At 50.8% G+C, this 20,468-nt stretch overlaps 1 protein-coding gene across 1 annotated transcript in view; it reads left to right on the top strand.

Annotated features, from left to right (window-relative positions):
* The window catches only part of UBE2QL1 (ubiquitin conjugating enzyme E2 Q family like 1), a 57,640-nt gene extending 41,512 nt beyond the window's left edge, over nucleotides 1-16,128 (top strand). The window contains exon 2 of the mRNA XM_055554650.1: nucleotides 14,686-16,128. Within this exon, the coding sequence (XP_055410625.1) occupies nucleotides 14,686-14,817 (132 nt within the window). The 3' untranslated portion in view covers nucleotides 14,818-16,128. The remainder of the gene's footprint in view (nucleotides 1-14,685) is intronic.
* Nucleotides 16,129-20,468: the final 4,340 nt, after the last annotated feature.

Below are 20,468 nucleotides of genomic sequence, written 5' to 3'. Positions count from 1 at the left end.
GGGGATGGTCCAGACTTTGAGAAACAGCTGCCTAGAAAGTTGGTAGTTTGGTCCCTCAGTCGTGTCCAACACTCATGACCCCGTAGACCATAGCCCTGCAGGTTCCTCTGTCCATGGTATTTCCCAGGCAAGAACACTGGAGTGGGTTGTCATTCCCTTCTCCAGGGATCAAATTCAGGCCTTCTCACTGCTGGCAGATTCTTTACTGACTGAGCCACCAGAGAAGCACCAGAAAGTTGGTGGGGTTTGTGCAACATAGGAGGTGGGGAGGTACACACTATTGGGTGTAAGATAAGCTCAGGAATGTATTGTGAAAGGAATATAGCCAATGTTTCATAATAACTATCAATGGAAAATAACCTTTAAAATGGCATGAACAATAAAAAATTCTTTTAAACTTATGTAGAAATACAAAGTTAAGAGAAAATGGGAAAGTTATGGAAAAACTGATCAGAAGGTTGATAAGTTGGATGCCCGCGGTGTCCACGCAATGGCTGCAGTGGTCGCCCTGGTGACCGTGTCCAGCAGGAAGTGGCCAGCACCTGGGAGGCGGGGGGAGGCTGAGCTGCAGACTCCAGGGTTCTCGCTCAGGGCATGATGTGTGAACCAGGACGTGTGCACGGAGACGCAGTCTGCGTGGCTCTTCAAAGACAAACCGTGTTCTGGGCTGCTGTCTGAGGCTTCATCATGTCCCCATCTCGATGGCTTCCATCCTCACCCAGCACTTTGAGAAAGAGAAGCTAGCTGACTGCAGACCCTGCCTTCTCAGACCCATCCCACTGGAAGCAGGTGAAAGGCAGGCGTGGGGTCTCTCCAGTGGGCAGAATTGAAATTTCACGTCAGTAGGAACACCACCGCTTTCCTGAAATTCAGTGAAGTAGTGAAGAACAGGGCTTCCTGAGTAGCTCAGGTGGTAGAGAATCTGCCTGCCTTGCAGGAGACCCAAGTTCAATTCCTAGGTTGGGAAGATCCCCGGGAGAAGGGATAGGCCACCCACTGAAGTATTCTTGGGCTTCCCTGATGGCTCAGATGGTAAAGAATCCATCCACCTGCCGTGTGGGAGCCTGGATTTGATCCCTGGGTGGGGAAGATCCTCTGAAGGAGGAAATAGCAACCCACTCCGGTATTCTTGCCTGGACAATCCCATGGACAGAGGAGCCTGGAGGGCTGGAGTTCCTGGGGTAGCAAAGAGTCAGACATGACTAAGTGACTAAGCATGCACACACACACATAGAGTAAAGAATAAAGAAATCCACAGTCTTCATCTTGCGATGTCATGTGTCGGGGGCAGGAGCAGAAGGTTGGCCTGATCCTGACCCGAGAGGTCCGGTGGGTAGGAAAACACCCCCGAGCCCTACTCACTCACCAGGACGCGGACCTGCCCCTGTGAGAAGGCTGATTATTGTGATGGAGCCAGGTCAAGGGGAGTGTGACCAAGCTGATGAAGATCCCCTGCAGGGATCTCCCAGCAGGGCAGAGTCTGCTGTCCAGCTTCTCCAGGCACCAGGATCCACTAAGAAGCAGCAGACCCAGAAGCGGCAGCTGTGCTGTGTTAAACGGGCCCTCCAGCTTGGAGACGGGAACACGCCGTCCTCGACTGGCCCGTGGCCAGCAGCTCCTCCCACGCCCTGTGTGTAGCAGATGGAGACCACGGATGCCCGGCGTCCCGGAGAACAAGGCCCCTGGGGGGTGAAGGTGCCCGGCCGACCAAGGTCCCCAGAGTCAGGCAGGAGCCGAGGTCCCCACAACGGTGGCCAGAGGGCCAGATGCTTGGTGCCGAAGGCAGATTGGGCACCCTGATCAGCTCAGAGCGTGCACGTAGGGTGAGCTCCAGGTGGGAAGAAGGGTGCAGAGGGGAGGGGACGGAGGAGCTCAGGGAGCCCGGCACCCTGCATCCAGCGAGAGCAGCCAGGCTCCAGTGTCCTGCGCAGCGAAGGGTCAGTACCTGGCTCCCTCACCGACTCCTGGGAGCTGTTCCGTGTTCTGAGAGCCGGCCTGGCCTGGCATTCAGCTGGGGGATCTGGTGTGATTTTGAGCATGTGGTTGGCTTCTCTGTGTCTGTTTCCTCACCTGTGAATCAGGGTTGATGGGCTGACGATAGCAGAGCCCACCTGGTGGGGGTCCGGGGACCACCCCCCACCCCACTTAAGGAGTCTGTGCAAGCCGGGTCCTGAGGACAGTGCCCAGCACAGCAGGGACGAGCCGCCGCCGCCACCATGACTGCCTTTAAAGAGTGAAGTCCAGCTGCCACTGCCTGTGTCCCACACAGCTGGTGAAACCCACTGGGACCCAGTTGCTTAAGCAGAACTATTGGCAGAGCCTCCGGAAAAAAATAATTCTGAAGCAATCACCTTACATAATTTAAAGTCTGATCATCACGTTCCTTTTTCCCTGTTTGCTTCTCCTAAGAAAATGCAATCTGTCTTAAAACAGATCCCATAATTGCTAGAACTTTATTTAAAATGTAGAAGAAAGAGATGCTTATGTTTTGCAAGAATCAAAAATATCCATGAACTGCGCCTTTGGTGCTGCCAGTGGCTTGAGGATGGTTTAACGGTTATTGAGTCGTCCCTTCTTATCTGCGGGGACACACTCAGCCCCCCAGCAGACGCGGGAAACCATGGATAGTACTGAACACTACACTGTGTCTTCTCTGTGTGGAAGTGCTGGACAGGGAGGGTTCGCATCCCAGGTGCCCGGGTGGGACTGCGGGCAATGGTCAGGCACACCTCATTTCACTGTACTCCGCAGATAATGTGGTTTTGTTTTTTTTTTTTTTAACAAAGTCAAGGTTATGGCAACCTTTCATCAAGCAAGTCTATCAGTGCCAATTTTTCAACAGCATTGTTTTGTACTTGGGCTTCCCAGGTGGCTCAGACAGTAAAGAATCTGCCTGCAATGCAGGAGACCCGAGTTCGACCCCTGGGTTGGGAAGATCCCCTGGAGAAGAAAATAGGGACCCACTCCTGTGTTCTTGCCTGGAGAATCCCATGGACAGAGGAGACTGTGGGGCTACAGTCCATGGGGTCACAAAAAGTCGGACACAACTGAGTGACTAACATTTTGCACTTAATGCTGATTTTTAAATGTTTCCATTGTTTTTTTACACACAATGCAATTGTGCACTTAATTTACTAGAGTGGTGTGTAAACACAGCCTTTATGCACTGGGAAACCAGAATATTCGTGTGACTCACTTTAAGATACTCGATTTATTTCAATGGCCTAGAACCAAACCTGCAGTGTATCCAAGATCTGCCCAGGCATGAGATTTTATCTTGCTGTTCAGAACAGTCTGTGATTTAAAACTTGTGAAGTTTTATTTCTGGAATTTTCCATTTAGTATTTTTGGACTGTAGTTGATAAGGGTAACTGAAATCACAGAAAGAGGAATAGTAGCTAAGGGGCACCACTGGGTTAAATAACGTGGCTTCACTTTAATTTCTATTAAATATTATCCAGGTTTATATAAAAGTGATGCTGACTTTGTCATCCCGAGAAGTTCACAAAAATCAAGAGAGACTATCTGAAAACATTGGTCTTTTAATAATTGGGAAACCACTTTAGAGACTGTAGTGGAGAGTCTTCCCGCCCAGAAAACCTTCCTTCCTGACGGCAGTGGCCGCGCGTCCTTGGCCCTGATGAGGGTCAGTGCTGTGGAAAGCTGGCCTGTGGTCCTGCCAGGGAGGGCATGCGGGTCTGGCCAATTGCATTCATGCATCCACTCCTCCAGGGCTTCCCTGGTGGCTCAGATAGTAAAGAATCCGCCTGCAGTGTGGGAGACCTGGGTTCGATCCCTGGGTGGGGAAGATCCCCTGGAGGAGGGCATGGCAACCCACTCCAGTATTGTTGCCTGGAGAATCCCATGGACAGAGGAGCCTGGCGGGCTGGACACGACTGAGCGAGTAAGCACAGCACAGAGCATTCTCTTGTCCAGACATCCCCAGTGTGCCACCCGCAAGGCCCGTTCCAAGCCCTGGCCATCTCCCTTCCCTGGTGTCTCCAGCAACCTGCACAAGGTCTGCTCTGTTTATCTATGGGAAATACAGTTTATCTATGGGAAATACACTGCTTTGCACATCAGCAACTTTGATAGACCAGGCCTGTCTTTAAGCAGGGATTCTCAATGTCCGGCATCTAATGCCTGATGGTCTGAGGTGGCACTGATGTCCTAATAACAGAAAGAAAAGGCATAATAAATGGAATGCGCTTGAAGCATCCCGAAACCGTACCCCACCCCAGTCCGTGGGAAAATCGTCTTCCCCGAAATTGGTCCCTGGTGCCAAACAGGTGGGGGACTGCTGTCTTTCAGGGTGGGTTGACCGCAAGAGCGATGCTCCTGGTGTGTGTGCAGTGAAAGGCTGTGTGCTGATGGGGAGAGAGCCCTGGCCTCCTCCCAGGTGTCCCCCAGTTCGCCCGGTTATCTTCCCTAGACACGGCATCACCTGCTGGCGCTCTGCCTGCCTCAGGTGGACGCGTGCAGCCCCGCGATGCTCTGTGAGGACGTCTCCGGTAGAGGGACCACAGCGCCTTTCTGCAGAGGAAGGTGTAGCCACGAGTGCACCCACACAAAGCTTCATGCCGCTCCCTGAGCAGAGGAGCCTGGGCTTTCCACCTACAGCCACTGAGGGCGGGTCCATTCCGTCCAGCACCATGAGCGCACTGCCCCCAGCGTCCTCTGTTCCAGCGGGATCGTCTAGCGGCCTGCTGTGAAACGCGCTTTTCTAATAGGCTTTGTGTGTCTTAACTATGAATTAGTACCCAGCGTCAGAATTAGAGGACAGACCTTGTGTCCTCAAGGCATAACTTTCACAAAAATAGACAGCTTTTTTGTTTCTGAGATGAAAGTTTTGAGTTGATCATTTCTAGAGTCTGCCTTACAGTCTTTTTTTTTTTTTTTTTTTTTGGTGGTTTATATTTTAAAAATAAGACCTTTAATATATCGTAGAATTTTTATGGGCTTCCCAGGTGGCACTAATGGTAAAGAACCTGCCTGCTAATGCAAGAGACATAAGAGATGCAGGTTTGATCCCTGGGTCGGGAAGATCCCCTGGAGGAGGGCATGGCAACCCACTCCAGTATGCTTGCCTGGAGAATCCCATGGACAGAGGAGCCTGGCAGGCTACAGTCCATGGGGTCACAAAGAGTCAGACACGACCAAAGTAACTTAGCAGCAGCAGAATCTTTATAGTATTTTGCAATGAGGATATAGAGGCTTGATTTTTTAATTGAAGTATACTTGATGTAAAATATTATTTAAGTTATAGGCATACAATATAGTGATTTGCAAATTTTAGAAGGTGTAGTTCATTTATAGTTATTATAAAGTATTGGCTGTATTCCTTTATTTTATACCTAGGAGTTTGTATCTCTTACTCCTTCACTCTTATACTGCCCCCGCTCCTCTCTTCCCACTGGTAATCACTGGTTTGTTCTCTTATATCTATGAGTCTGGTTTTTTTTTTAATATACCAATTTGTTTTGCTTTTTAGATTCCACACATAAGTGATACCATACAGTATTTATCTTTCTATGTCTGACTTACTTCACTTAGCACAGTGTTTTCCAAGTCCATCCATGTTACTGCAAATGGCAAAATTTCATTCCTTTTTATGGCTGAAGACCCTGATGCTGGGAAAGATTGAAGGCGGGAGGAGAAGGGGATGACAGAGGATGAGATGCTTGGATGGCATCACCAACCCAATGGACGTGAGTTTAAGTAAACTCTGGGAGTTGGTGATGGACAGGGAGGCCTGACGTGCTGCAGTCCATGGGGTCGCAAAGAGCAGGACACGACTGAGCGACTGAAGTGACTGACTGACTGAATATTCCATTGTTTATGTATACCACATCTTTATCCATTCAACTGTTGATGGAAACTTAGATTGTTTCCACGTCTTGGCAATTGTGAGGAACGCTGCTGTGGACTTTGGGGTGCATGTATCTTTTTGAATTAGTGGTTTGCGTTTTTTTTTCTTTTTTTGATAAATACCCAGGAGTGTATTTGTACAGTGTTCTATTTTTAGTTTTTTGTGTCTCACCAAAGATGTTCCCAATAAGATCTGAGACTAAATTACAAATAGCTGGGGTGGGGTGTGAGGATGATGTGACAGGAGCCATGCTGGGCATGAATTCTGGTTAAAACCCAAAAGGAGGGCACAGGGACCTGAATGCCCAGCACAGGGACAGGACGTGGAGGGGAGCTGAGCCTCTGTGTCCTCGGACATGCTGGCTGCCGGGAGGGAGCCCCCCAGGTCCGGCAAAGCCCTTTCCCGGCGGGCTCTGCATGTCCCGCGGGCCCAGCCACAGGGCCATCTCCCTTGGTCCCATGCCCTCCCAGGCCCACTGGTCCTCACCTGGTGGTCTGCGGGAAGCAGCTGTGCCTGGTGGAGGTTCAGCCGGTCAGTGGAAGCCCACTGACCAGCCCTGACCACCACGCTGAAGTGAAGCGTTGTCTGGAGGGTTAATGCGATGCAGTGTGTGAAAGCGGCCCCAACACTGCAGCTCAGGAGCTGACGTGAGCCGGACACGGAGCGGATGCCTTTGCACTTGTGGACAGGGGCCATACGGGCAATCAGGGGCTTTCATGGCTGTCAAAACCCAACACCTTGGCAGTCCAGTGGTTAGGACTCCGTGCTTTCTTTGCCAAGGGCTCAGGTTCAATTCCTGGTCCAGGAGCTAAGATCCTGCAAGCCATGCAGTCCAGCCAAAGGGAAAAAAAAGAACCATTTCCAGCACCAGCTTGTTACCTGCTCAGGTGGCCACACGGCACGTGCCCACAGCATCATTCTGCCCCCTCACTGCCTGCCCTTCTGAGCCCCTCTGCTCCCCCTCCCCTGCCTTGGCTGGTGCTGGGTGGGGTCCCTGACGGGCGGCGGGCTCCCCCTGTAAACTGACCATCCTCCAAGTCCAGGTATGAGGCCTGAGGTTTCCCTCCAGGTGACTCCTGGATTCCAATCAGCTCAGGGACCTTCACATTTCTCTTCCTGCAGTTTAAACAACATCACTGTAGCCGCACACATACACATGTGCACATACAAGCACACATGAGAGCGTTCGTGTATATACATGCATATGTATGTACATGTACACGTGCACACGTAGCATACACACACACACACACACATTCTCAGACCCATGGTCAAGGCTGCGGAGTCAACTCGGCATGTTTCCAGCCCACATCAGCCTCTCCCTGATGCCTCACTGGACCACATCCAGCAGGAGTGCCTTCCTCGCTGGTCAGCGGTTTCAGAGTCGCCCTTTAATTTGGGAAAGCATTGCTCTGAAGTGGTCTCGTTCACTGCAGAGTCTTATCTGTCCTCTAGAACTTGTAAGCCGACCTGCTTTGAATGGCAGAGCTTCAAAGAGAGGTGAGATCACTGCCGTCTTTCCAAGCGGACCTCCTTCCAAATCCACGTGTTCCTGTGTTTTCCTCAAGCCGAGCACAGGTCGGGTCTGAGCACCTCCTCCACGTGCGGCGTCCTCGAGAGAGTCTACACTGAGCACTACACACGCTTGAAACCCACATCAGGGGCTGGGGTGTGCGAGTGCTTTTAGACCAACAGTCACACGTTCTAAGACTTTAAAAACAAATTACAGCCTCTCTGTAATTCAACACACGAAATGAGTGAAGGAGCCTCAAAACTTTGCATGAAGAGTCTGTAAGTTCCTTCTAGTTTTAAAGGAGCAAAGCTTGTAATTCATGGGCAAGTGAACCATGAAAATGTCATGAAAGTATGTTTGCAAAGAAGAAAAATAGAAGAAAATCTAATCAAGTGAGAAATGTCAAATGAATATGTTTATGTCAACCAGTTAAAATGATGTTACTGAAAGGGCTAGGAAAGCAGCCCTACAAATACAAAATACTGGACTTGCCTGAAGATGTTTTTGTGACCGGATAAGCCATCATAATATTCACACATTTTTTTTCCAGGAGGGCAGAACGAAACTAACTTTGCCAAAGAATAGGGATAAGATCGTCTGTGATGATTTCAAAGATTAAAATCCCCATTTATTGTGTTCATCCTGTGCCTGGCACTGAGCTGAGCATCCTACACCTGTTAATACATTGCTGCCGCTGCTGCTGCTAAGTCGCTTCAGTCATGTCCGACTCTGTGCGACCCCATAGATGGCAGCCCACCAGCAAGTCCTTATAAAACCTCAGTGGCATATAGTACTGTTATTATGCTTATTTTCCAGGTGAGGAAGTTGCAATTCAGAGAGGTTAATTAACACATCCAAGGTCACACAGCCAGGAGGTATTGGAGCAGGGCTTTGAGGCCAGGTGTATTGAATTCTTCACCCCTGTTCACCATGCGCGCGCATACGCGTGCACGAACACACACACACACACACACACACACACACACATACACACACCCTAGCTTCACCAAGTGTCTTCCCATCCTTTTCTGAATACAGCCATGTCTTTCAACCTCCACTTTGGGGTCCCTTATCCTCACCCACCATGGTCTGGCGAACACTTTCCACCCGTATTTCAAGGCTCAGTTCAAGTGTCTTCAGACGTGGAAATCTTTCTGAACCCACAGACAATGAACCCTACCTCTTCTCCTTCCCTCTCCCCAAGGTAGACCCCACCCTCCCTGCTGAGCTATAAGTTCCATGAGGATCAGAAGCGTTTCCAATTTAGAAAACCCTGCAGTCCCAGTTGCAGAAGGAAATGGCAACCCACTCCGGTATTCTTGCCTGGAGAATCCCATGGACAGAGGAGCCTGGCAGGTTACATTCCACAGGATCACAAAGAGTCAGACACGACTGAAGCGACTTGGCACACACGCACGCAGTCCCAGTAACCAGCCCAGTTCGTAACTCCGGGAGGACATGGGGCAACCATTTGCTGAATGAATGGAGATGGACCGTCTTCCCCTTGCTCAGGGCCATCTTTATTCCATACACCAGTGGCTCTCGTTCGGGGGTGATTTTATCTCTCAGGAGACATCTGGTGATATCTGGAGACGCTTTGGATGTCATAGCTCATGTAATACCGCTAGCATCTCCACAGACGCTGCTGAATATCCTCCTGTGCACGGGACACCCCCCAGCAAAGACTCACCCAGCCCACATTGTCAGTTAGTGCTGAGGCTGAGAAACCCTGACGTACCCCCTTCCGTCTCAGCACCGACAACACACTTCAGTTCTCTCCCCGCGATGAATCTTAGGCCCTGCCGCAGGGGCCGCAGTCCCTGTCTTTCTACACCCAGGATTCAACATACTGAGTGAGCGAATGAATGAACGAGAGATGAGTAGGAGACAGTCTGAAATCCAGCGTGCACGCTGCAGGTAGCAGAAGCCGCAGCAGACCCGACAGCTGGTGCAAGGACATGAGGCTGGGGTCACTCATTAGCTCTGTGGAAGTGTTCTCATGTTGTTCATTGTGATTGACACACCCCCCAAAACAAAAAAATCCGTGAGCAAAATAGAAAGATCAAACCAAGCACCAACGAATGGCTATGTTTGGCAGATGCAGCCCCAGGGAACTGGGTGCTTATAAGCACTGCTTGGTGTCAATATTACAGTGAGATTTTGAGCTTTTTAAGGTGATTGGGGCAGAACCCTATGGTTATGTATAACTGTACATTTACAATCTGGAGCAAGGCTGATGGTCATCAAGAGAGAGAGGGTACTTTTCTGAGCTCTTAGTGAGAGCACAGAGCTATCATGTAGGCTGAGTAAACTCTCAGATCAGGTCCTTTAGCATTAAAGTGGAGGTGTTTTAGGGAAAAACAAGAGTTATTTGAAGGGAAATCTCCAGGAAAGACTGTGAGTATTAGTTACATGGAAACGGATAAGAGAAACCATCAGGTTAGGAAAATAAGAAAAACTGTTCTTAATTTGTTGTATACACCTTAAAACTCTCAACATGTTTTGAAATTCAGTATCTTATCTGAAGTTCGTAGTGCTGCTGTGAAGTAGGTTTTGTCCCTGATTTATAGAGGGACGTACAGAGGGTACAGAGAAGGCGATGGCACCCCACTCCAGTACACTGGCCTGGAAAATCCCATGGACGGAGGAGCCTGGTAGGCTGCAGTCCATGGGGTCGCTGAGGGTCGGACACGACTGAGCGACCTCACTTTCACTTTTCACTTTCCTGCATTGGAGAAGGAAATGGCAACCCACTCCAGTGTTCTTGCCTGGAGAGTCCCAGGGACGGGGGAGCCTGGTGGGCTGCCATCTCTGGGGTTGCACAGAGTTGGACACGACTGAAGCGACTTAGCAGCAGCAGCAGTACAGAGGATCAGGGAGAAGGAAATGGCAACCCACCCCAGTCTTCTTGCCTGGGAAGTCCCATGGATGGGAGCCTGGTGGGCTACAGGCCATGGGGTCGCACAGAGTTGGACACGCCTGAAGCGACGAAGCACGCACACACAGAGGGTCAGAGAAGTTAGGCTGCAGTTTTCCCCAGAGTCCAGACTCCAGGAGACTGCTCCCTGGAAGGAAGAATGGGAGACGCAGCATCACCAAGTGTTAGAGAAACACAAAGCAAAACCACAGTGAGGGGTCACCTCACACTGGTCACAACGGCCACCATGAGAGCGTCTACAAACAAATGCTGGAGAGGGTGTGGGGAAAAGGGAGCCCTCAGACACTGCTGGTGGGAATGCAAACCGGCGCAGCCACGATGGAGCAGTGTGAGTGAGTGAGTGAAGGTCAGTCGTATCCAACTCTTTTCGACCCCGTGGGCTATATATGCAGTCCATGGGATTCTCCAGGCCAGAATACTGGAGTGGGTAGCCCGTTCTCCAGGGGATGTTCCCGAACTAAGGATCAAACCCAGGTCTTCCACATTGCAGGTGGATTCTTTACTGTCTGAGCCACCAGGGAAGCCCATGGAGCAGTAAGGAGGTTCCTTAAAAAACTGAGCGTCCATATGATCTAGCGATTTCATTCCTGGACATATATCTGGAGCAAACTCTAATTCAAAAACTCTTTAATCCATGCACTCCCATGTTCATAGCAGCACTGTTCACAGTAGCCAAGACATGGAGACAACCTAAGTCTCCATGCACAGGTGAGTGAATAAAGGAGATTATATACATTAATATATGTGCATGCGTGCATGCTAAGGCACTTCGCTCATGTCTGACTCTTTGCAACCCCATGGACTGTAGCCCACCAGGCTCCTCCATCCATGGAATTTTCCAGGCAAGAATACTGGAGTGGGTGCCCTCACCTTCTCCACGTACACACGCTACTATATATGAAATACATAATAAACACGAACCTACTGCATAGCACAGGGAACTGTACTCAATATCTGGTAATAACATAAAATGGGAAAATATATGTCCATAATGCATGTATTCAGAGAACTAGCATAAATGTGTGTGCACATATATATGTGTGTATGTGCATATGTAACTGAATCACTTTGCGTACACCTGAAACTCATACAGCGTTGTTAATCAGCTATACTTCGATTAAAAAACTAAAGACGTTCCCTGGCAGTCTAGTGGTTAGGGCTCATTGCTGTCACTGCCTTGGCCTGGGTTCAATCCCTTTTTGGAAAACTAAGATCCCACAAGCCACATGGCACTGTCAAAAAAAAAAAAAAAGAATGGGAGTTGGTTCAACGTCTGAGTGACCTGGACCATCAAGGGGCCCGGGGTGGACAGAGTGCCCCTTACCTTCCCGGCGCAGTGGGCTCCTCACGGACATTTCAGCAAGCGTAGCTCAGCCACCCTGGTTTTCAAGCCCAGTGTGTTACTGGGCGATGCTTAAGTAGCCAATCAGAGGAGGACAGGCGGTCTAAGCAGAGATATCTTAGCTGCAAACTCGGCGCGAGGCGAGAGGGGAGGTGCTGGAGGCCAGCTGAGCGCAGTGGAGATGCTGAGACCCCGGCTGCCACACACACGCTCTGTCTCCCACAGGCTCTGTCTCCCAGCTGCTGAATTGACTGGGTGCTGGTGTTCCATGTTCATAATTCTTCTCGGGGAGAAGAGGCCACAAAGACTGGTCTGTTCAGGGTTTTGTCTGTTATTTTCTGTAACAATTGGGACTTTCACAAAGAATGAGCCAAGTATACGTTCATGCCAAGAGCACAGGAACACTCCAAGGGTATTGTGAGCTGGTATTTGTCCGGCTGCTCTTAGTTCAGAATTCTCAAGTCACACCATAAATTTTCAGTATCATAGAAAAGAATGATAGACATGGTTAGAACTGGTGGTGTTTTATGCAAAAGAAATTAGCTCTTGATACTTGCTCCCACTTATGTAGAAATTGATACTGACATCCCTGCAAAGATACATTTGCCTGTGTTTAATGAAATAATGCTGGACTTTGATCTTGGCTCACACAGTGACGATTATAAATGTCTTAGCTTCTCGTGGTCCCTTTGTATCTAGTATAACTACATCCCATAAGCAAAGCAAGAGAGGCACGGGGACATTTCTAGAAGTCAGTAAATGGTGGTTTCCTGTCTTCTTTTCCCATTTTCCTTCATCATTTAGCAGCTTATTTGACATGGCTGTTGTTCAGTCACCCTGTCGTGTCTGAGTCTTTTTGACTCCATGGGCTGCAGCACGCCAGGCTTCCCTGTCTCAGCATCTCCTGGAGTTTGCTCAGACTCATGTCTATTGAGTCGGTGATGCCATCCAACCATCTCGTCCTCTTTTGCCCCTTTCTCCTCTTGCCTTTCCCAGAATCAGGGTCTTTTCCATTGAGTCAGCATCAGGTGGCCAAGGTATTGGAGTTTCAGTATCAGCCCTTTCGATGAATAGTCAGGGTTGATTTCCTTTAGCAGGAGATCAACTGCTTTGATCTCCTATTTGATGTGGACCAAACAGCTAATTGGAGAAGGCAATGGCACCCACTCCAGGACTCTTGCCTGGAAAATCCCGTGGACGGAGGAGCCTGTTAGGCTACAGTCCATGGGGTCGCAAAGAGTCAGACATGACTTGAGTGAGTTCACTTCATTCACTTCATACTTTATCACTGGAGAAGGAAACGGCAACCCACTCCAGTATTCTTGCCTGGAGAATCCTATGGACAGAGGAGCCTGGCGGGCCATGGTCCATGGGGTTGCAGAAAGTCGGATACGACTGAAGTGACTGAGCGTGAGCACGAAGCAGCTAATTAGAAGAGGTGGTCTTGCCCTTGACTGGCAGGGGGAAAAGTTCAGCCAGAGAGATGGCCAGAGGAGACACAGCAAAACGGGCTCCAGTGGCTGACTCCTCGGCTGGGCGTGGCTCTGAGTCTCCCCTGTTGGAAAGACAACACGTGTTGAAAAGGAACTAGAAGCCCTGAATTTAAATGTGTGACACACCCTCCCATTCTCAGTTCGTAGGGATCGGTGCCATTTCCCCCTTGGATTCAGGTGTCTACCCAGGAGACTTGTCAGTGGGTTATCAGAGCTCGGATGGGGGATGTCACGCACCCAGCCACACAGACCTAGGGGGCTGCCTTTGCGGGGGGACAGGTATGCGGTGAGGCCCTGGGGGTGAGTCTGGTTCCGTCCGGGTCCCCTTACACAGGTGTGCACGCCCGTGTTGTGCATCACATGTCAGGAATGCAGAGAGCCTGCCCAGAGCGCATCGTTAGTGAAGGTTCGCCTGTTGAGAACAGCATGCGTGTGTTCACTAGTGGGTGAAATTGCGGGTGTTTGCATCCCACCTACAAAACGTGTGTGTGAGATCCTCAGGATGAGAAGCGGATCTGCCAGGACAGGCAAGCGAAGGGAGGTCGGGTGCAAGGACGTGTGCCCGAGAGGCTCACACAGCGTTTCCGCTGATGGGCTGTCACATGGGAACTGGCTGAGCGGGGGCAGTAAGAACAGCAACAGCTCATCTGACGGGGAGTCCGGCCCCGCCCCGCTCCTGTGGTCCTTCGTCCGCCCATCCCCACCACCGCCAAGTTAAACCCCCTCCCTAGGGCTCCCCGAGGGGAGTGATGGCCTGAGTCCTGGCCACTCGGTGGGGTTTCCTGGTTCCTTCTCATGGTCTAGAGCCTGTGGCCATGCCGAGATGAACCAGACCCTCTATTCACTGCAGCCCCACATGCCCCGTCCTTCAGACCACGGCCTGCCCGGGCACTGAGAGCTGGGCAAACCTCTCCCCTCGCTCCCCACCACCAGGGACTGCGTAGGGGAAGCGCTGGCCTCACCTGAACCCCTCCCTGGGAACACTCAGGGCCAGGCTTCTGCCCTCGTGTCAATGGCCCCTCTGTCTTCTCAGGAGCTTGTTCCCTCACAGCATGAAATACAAGAAAGTCGATTATTACTCCTGAGCTTGAATGTGAAAATTCAGAGTGTTCAAGTGTGCATGTGTGTGTGAATGTATAAATACACAGATTATACATAAACGCATTATCTCTAAGTTGTAATTAAAGGCACCCTGAGGTGGGAGGGAAGAGAAGTTAGAATAGCATTTTTGCCTCCAGGGCAAGGCGCTGCGTTCTGCATGGATGCTCTTTTGATAAAGCTGGTCCTCCCAGAGACCGCCTGCCTGCATCCAAGGATGAGCGTCTTCCAAGGACGCCAGCAGCATGCGTGTCTCTCCCTCCCCCAAAAGTTTGCCTGCCGCTGGGTTACCAAAGCCGTGATGTTCCCTATCTCTCCTTTCATCGCAGACTTCAGAAATCCCCGCCTCTGTGAGTGTTCTTCACAAAGAGGGCGGTAATCGGGATCGCTGCTGGGCTCTAACCTGCTTTTTATCTTTTCCCTCTCACCCAGGGGCGGATCTGTAGAAAAGCTGGCAAGTCGAAAAAGTCCTTCAGTCGCAAGGAAGCCGAAGCCACCTTTAAGAGTTTGGTGAAGACTCATGAAAAGTACGGCTGGGTCACCCCGCCCGTCTCTGACGGCTGATGTTCGCGCCGTGCACTAGACGCTTAAGCTGCCTCTCCACACACACACACACCTGACATCTCCTCTCCACGCTGAGCACCCTTCATCCTTTTTATAACTCCAGCCTTCGGAACGGAATCCTGAATGCCAAGGAGACGCTTAAGTTATTTATGATCAGATGTGTTTACAGAGAGAAGGAGGGGGAGCCAACGCTGTTCGGGATTAGATTTCGATGATGAATGAATGATCATCTCTAGGTCACTTTAGATCACACGTCGAGATGGTGATGTTCCCCCGCCCGCCTGCCCTCCCCGCCCCGCCCCCACCCCATCACTGGGCCTCTAGCTTCTTCTCCTGACAGCAGCTTCAAAGAGCAGTCAGGAAACTCAGCTCCCCTCGCTCGCCCCGTTGACACGCCCCTAGGAACGCCACGCCCCGTCCAGTCCCCGTATGCTGTGCCCCGTGTCTCTTTCTCTCCCCGGCAGGTCAACATCGTAACTTGAAGACACATCTTTCTGTGGCCCCGTGTCATGACATGTAGACCTCGTTTGTGCTCTATGACCGCTGGTTCATGAGAACAAAAAAAATTTAATGTGGCCAGGTTCTCGGGATGGAAAACAGCAACCGCCCTCTTGGCTAGACCGTGCTCCCAAGGCCGATGCTGAAGCATGTGCGGTCTGCAGCTCAGCCCACGCCCGTGGGTGAAGGCGGGGTGCTGTGGCCACCACGGGGCACACAGGTGCAGACGCCGGGGTGGGGGGCACTCAGAGCAATGGTGTCGGGTTGCGGAAGGGGTCTCTTCCGACATCCTCAGACGCTCCTACGACGTTCCTGTTCCTGTCTCCTCTCTGCTGGTCGACCCACCGCCGAAAGCAAAAGACAGTCTCCCATCCGCTGAAGCCACCTGACCCGTGTCCTGTGTGCGCGTGGCGGGGAATGCCAGAACTGCCTTCGGAGGTGACGGTAGGACAATTTGCATGGCCCAGTAGTCACTCGTGTGTCCCCGAGGCCGCGATGCGTGAGCACCCTCACTTGGATATAAACTCCTGTTATTTAATCTCCCCACAATTTCAGTTTTCTCTTCTGTTAAGTTACTTAGACCTTTCCAAGAAGTTCCATGAAATGAGGAAACCACTGTTTCTTATCATATGCGGAAAAGAGGTAAAATGTTCATTCCAAGTGGAAAAATCTTATTGGACACATTTTAAATAAAATCACGCATACCTGAATCCGGTCATTGTGGGCTCTTCTTCCACTGAAAGTATTTATTTTCGGGCTTTCCAGGTGGCGCTAGTGGTAAGGAATCCACCTGCCAATGCAGGAGACACCAGAGGCACAGGTTCGATTCCTGGGTTCATAGTTCAGATACTACACGTGCCAGGAAGGCATTCCTGCCACGAGTTGCAGGAAAGGAGTCTCAGGAACCAATGGTCTTTTCAAAAATCCAGTGGATTGGAACGGTCCCCAGAAGCAGCCAGAAAGACAATAGGACACTGGCTGGAAGGACTGATGGGTTATTTGGCCGAACCCGGATGCTGCCAGTCCCAGTTTAGCACCGTGAAGGAAGAGGAAACGTCTCTGCTCACTATGTTAAATCCTTCAGGCAGTTTCAGGTGCTCGGCGTCCCGTGCACCTGTCCCAGTTGGTCAGAGCTCTCAGACACCAAACCTTAAAGCCAAGGGCCAGCTCCTCCCAATAGGGTTTGTCCTTACCCGAATCTACTCTTTATTGCTACTTTAATTATTTTAACCATGTTCTTACGGCCCCGAATACACACGCAGTTCTGTGCAGCTAAGATGCTTGACCTCTTGTTCAAGTTCCCTCTGAGTAAGAGTAGTCATGAAATTCGATGACAGTGAACTTAAGGCATCCGTTCACCTGATCCTCCACGGCAGAATTCTCCATCCTGGAAACGTGACATCCAGCCTCCGGTCCCTGGGCCCCTGGGCTCCAGTCTATAATGGAATCACACGTGGGAGAGTGAGGGCCTAGGGCAGAAGCACTGGTCAGGGAGAGCACCTCGGTTTCTTTCTTTCCAGAAGTCCTCTCTTCCAATTGTAAAATAAAAGTAACTTTCTACTAGGAACGTAGGTACATATTTGACCCAAACCTGGGTCACTTGAGTGCTGCTCATTAACTGATGGAACAGCTTGGCCACGGTTGGTTCAGGTGCGGCCAGGTGGTGGGCAAGGTAACTGCCAACAGCAACGGGGAGGGAGACCATTGGCTTGGCTCCATTCCAACCTGTACATCCTAGACTTCCTGTGCATGGCGTTTCCATTAGGTTTGTTAGAAACCGGAAATTATAGAAGAAATACCTCTTTGTTTAAAAAAAAAATGCTAGTCTTCACTTAAATTGGGAAGACTTTTTTATTTTAAAAAGCAGCAGGGAATAATTTAAAACTCAACTATTGCTTTGACTCTTAGAAGCAAGAATTGCCCTTTCTGGGGGCTGGAGGGAAATATGGCAGAGTTGGCCAAACAGCAGAGGCCGGAGGGACTGTTCCGTGATGACCCTGCGTGTGGGTCCTTCCTGCCCTCTGGGTCGGGCTGGCAGGGCTCGTTCCCACACGGGCCAAGAAGCTCATCCCTCTGCAGGTGGACAGCAGGCAGGAATTGGACGGGCCAGCACGTGTTCAAGGCCTGCCATCTCCACACCCCTGCTCACGGACAGGAACTTGAATCCAGCCGGTGCCCACAGAACCAAGGGAGTAAAAAGCAAACCCCCATGTGCCTCCTTTCCAGCCAGCACTTTTCCTGGACTGACTGCCCGAGCCCCTGGGTGTCCCCTCCACAGCAGGCCAGGGGCTGTGCGTGGGACCTGCGTGTAGCTTACGGTCTTTCTGAAGATCAAGAACGACTGCTGCTGAGGAAGTTCTTTGGCTTCTGTGGTGTCTCAGATGGTAAAGAATCTGTCTGCCATGCAGGAGACCAAGATTCAATTCCCGGGTCAGGAAGAACCCCCTGAAAAATTGAATGGCCACCCACTCCAGTATTCCTGCCTTGACAATCCCATGGACAGAGGAGCCTGCTGGGTTACAGTCCATGGGGTCACAAAGAGCCAGACGTGACTGAGTGACTAACACTTTTACTTTCAGTAAGTTCTCTGTGATCAGTAAGGTTCCACACACACAGAGAGTCTCTGGAAGACTAACAATTTCTTAAATTCATTACTCAGAAAAAAAAAAAAACAGGGTTTAGACCTCAATTTTTCAGCCCCCAACTTCATTCCATTTATCACAATTCAACCTTATTTCGTGAGAGGAAACTTGGGTCTCATGAAAAAGGCCCGGAACAGAAAGACAAACGCCTGCAGTGTCTGTGTGACTGGCGAGTCACGTCAGCTGTTTGAGCCTCTGTTCCCTGGGCTGCAGCTTCCCTCATAGCTCCATCATAGGGTTGGGAAGATCCTGTGGAGAAGGCGTAGGCTACCCACTCCAGTATTCTTGAGCTTCCCTGGTGGCTCAGATGGTAAAGAACCCGCCTGCAGTGCGGGAGACCTGGGTTTGATCCCTGGGTTGGGAAGATCCCCTGGAGAAGGGAAAGGCTACCCATGCCAGTATTCTAGCCTGGAGAATTCCATGGACAGAGGAGCCTGGTGGGCTACAGTCCATGGGGTCTCAAAGAGTTGGACAGGACTGAGTGATTTGACACAACCTTATTCCATGAGAGGGAACTTTGGCCTCATGAAAAAGACCCGATACACAAACGCCCACAGTGTCTGTGTGACTGGCGAGTCACACCACCTGTTTGAGCCTCAGTTTTCTGGGCTGTAACCTCCTACCAGGTTGGCATGAGAATGGACGTGAACAATGAGGGAAAATGCTTGGGAAGCAAAAAACTGTCACCTGAACTTGAAGTGTCATTTTTAGAGTACGAGGAAAGGTATATTACAAGGCACTTGGATGTGGGCTCAGATTGAGCGGTTACAATGGCTCGGATGCAATCAGCTTGGAATCCTACGCTGGCTTTCTGTCCTCAGCCCCTTCCTTTAAGTCAGTCAAGCACATTCAGTGAGCATGTCTGCACCCACTCGATACACGGAAAGTAGAAGTTAAAGACGCGGCTCCTCCTGGAGGCGAGGAAAGGTATATTACAAGGCACTTGGATGTGGGCTCAGATTGAGCGGTTACAATGGCTCGGATGCAATCAGCTTGGAATCCTACGCTGGCTTTCTGTCCTCAGCCCCTTCCTTTAAGTCAGTCAAGCACATTCAGTGAGCATGTCTGCACCCACTCGATACACGGAAAGTAGAAGTTAAAGACGCGGCTCCTCCTGGAGGCCTTCAGCAGACGAGAATAGCACACAGATAGCTAATGCTGCACGGCATCGCAGCATTTGTGGCTCAGAGGGGTCCTGGCCAATCACCGGGGAAGATTTCGGAGTGAGTCAGCCTTGAGCTATGTCTGCGGAAGAGGGAAGGCCAGGATGGGGCAGGGTCTCCATCCACCCTGGCCCAGGACGGGGCACTGGGCAGCCACTTGTCCCTTCTCCCTGCAGGGACCCTGTCTGTGGATCTGATTTCTGGAGGCAGGACAGCCTATTGGCCTCTGGGGCTGCCCCCTTCCCTAACAACTGGATTCCCACATTTCATCTGAACCCTCCCAAAAGCATGCAGAATTTTCACAGAATGTGCTTGCTAGAGAAGCAGAGCTGATCCCAACTGCAGTGAGGGCGGATCCACTGAATCTAGGAGGAACTTAAGTCTAGCTTGATACACCCTACTGTGGAGGCACCAAGCCCAGCGTGGCTTTTCCAAGTCAACCACAGAGGTGACACCGAGGCCACTGTCTTGGTGGTGCTTTCTGATCCATGGTGCTTCCCACAGACCATTCGGCAGTTCACACGACCCCCATCCCAGAGCACGCCTTTTATTTCACTGTTGGGTCCAAAGAGCCACAGACCTTCCAGAGCTGGGTGGAAATCACCCAAAGTCATCCACTCTGCGTTGAAAGCAAGTTGCTGCAAAAGACAGTCTGTACTCCCTCCTGTTTTGGGAAGCCGTGGTGAGGGGCTTGGAGCTCAGTCCACGCGGCCACAGTACTTTTCTTCCCCTCCCAAGACGTTAAAATAATAGACAGCTTCACTCCTTAACTTTCAGCTGTGACGCTATGGTCTGACTCATCTGTTTGATTTTTGCCGCCTCCAGTTTACATAGTATTGAGTATCCCTGGATCCCAGGGCCCATCTGACCTGTAAGATATGACCAACCAATGAACTGGGACAGCCACGCACACGCTGTTGTCATCAGGGCCGGCAGTAAGCACTGTCAGCTCGGCTCCAGAAGAAACACAGGCGCCCAGTGTGCTGGCCAAAGACACAAGATCAAGGCAGAATGTTTAAAGAGAACGCAGATCCGAAAGTACCAGTGTTTATCACCAGGTCGTAATAGGGCTAAGTAAATAGGAGAGTGGACGGGGGAGGGGGAGGCGGCTCCAAGGCCCTCCTCGTGGGTCAGGAAGGCAGTATGTGGTGAGGAGATAAACGCTGTACCCCTTCTCACTGCAGACTCACCACTATTTCCTGCCGAGGTCCAACAAGGAGGCGCTTCCCCATTTCTTCTGCTGGAGGTAAATTAAGACACACAGTCACTTCGTACGTCTAGGTCTTGGGAATCACTGCTGATGATACGCCTAGAGCTACACTAGAGCTGCTGTGGCCCGAAGTGCTGG

The sequence above is a fragment of the Bubalus kerabau genome, chromosome 18 (assembly GCF_029407905.1).
Source record: "Bubalus kerabau isolate K-KA32 ecotype Philippines breed swamp buffalo chromosome 18, PCC_UOA_SB_1v2, whole genome shotgun sequence".
In the NCBI taxonomy this organism is placed as follows: domain Eukaryota; kingdom Metazoa; phylum Chordata; class Mammalia; order Artiodactyla; family Bovidae; genus Bubalus; species Bubalus kerabau.
The sequence above is the reverse complement of the archived record's forward strand: the minus strand, read 5'-3'. Positions and strand labels throughout refer to the sequence as shown.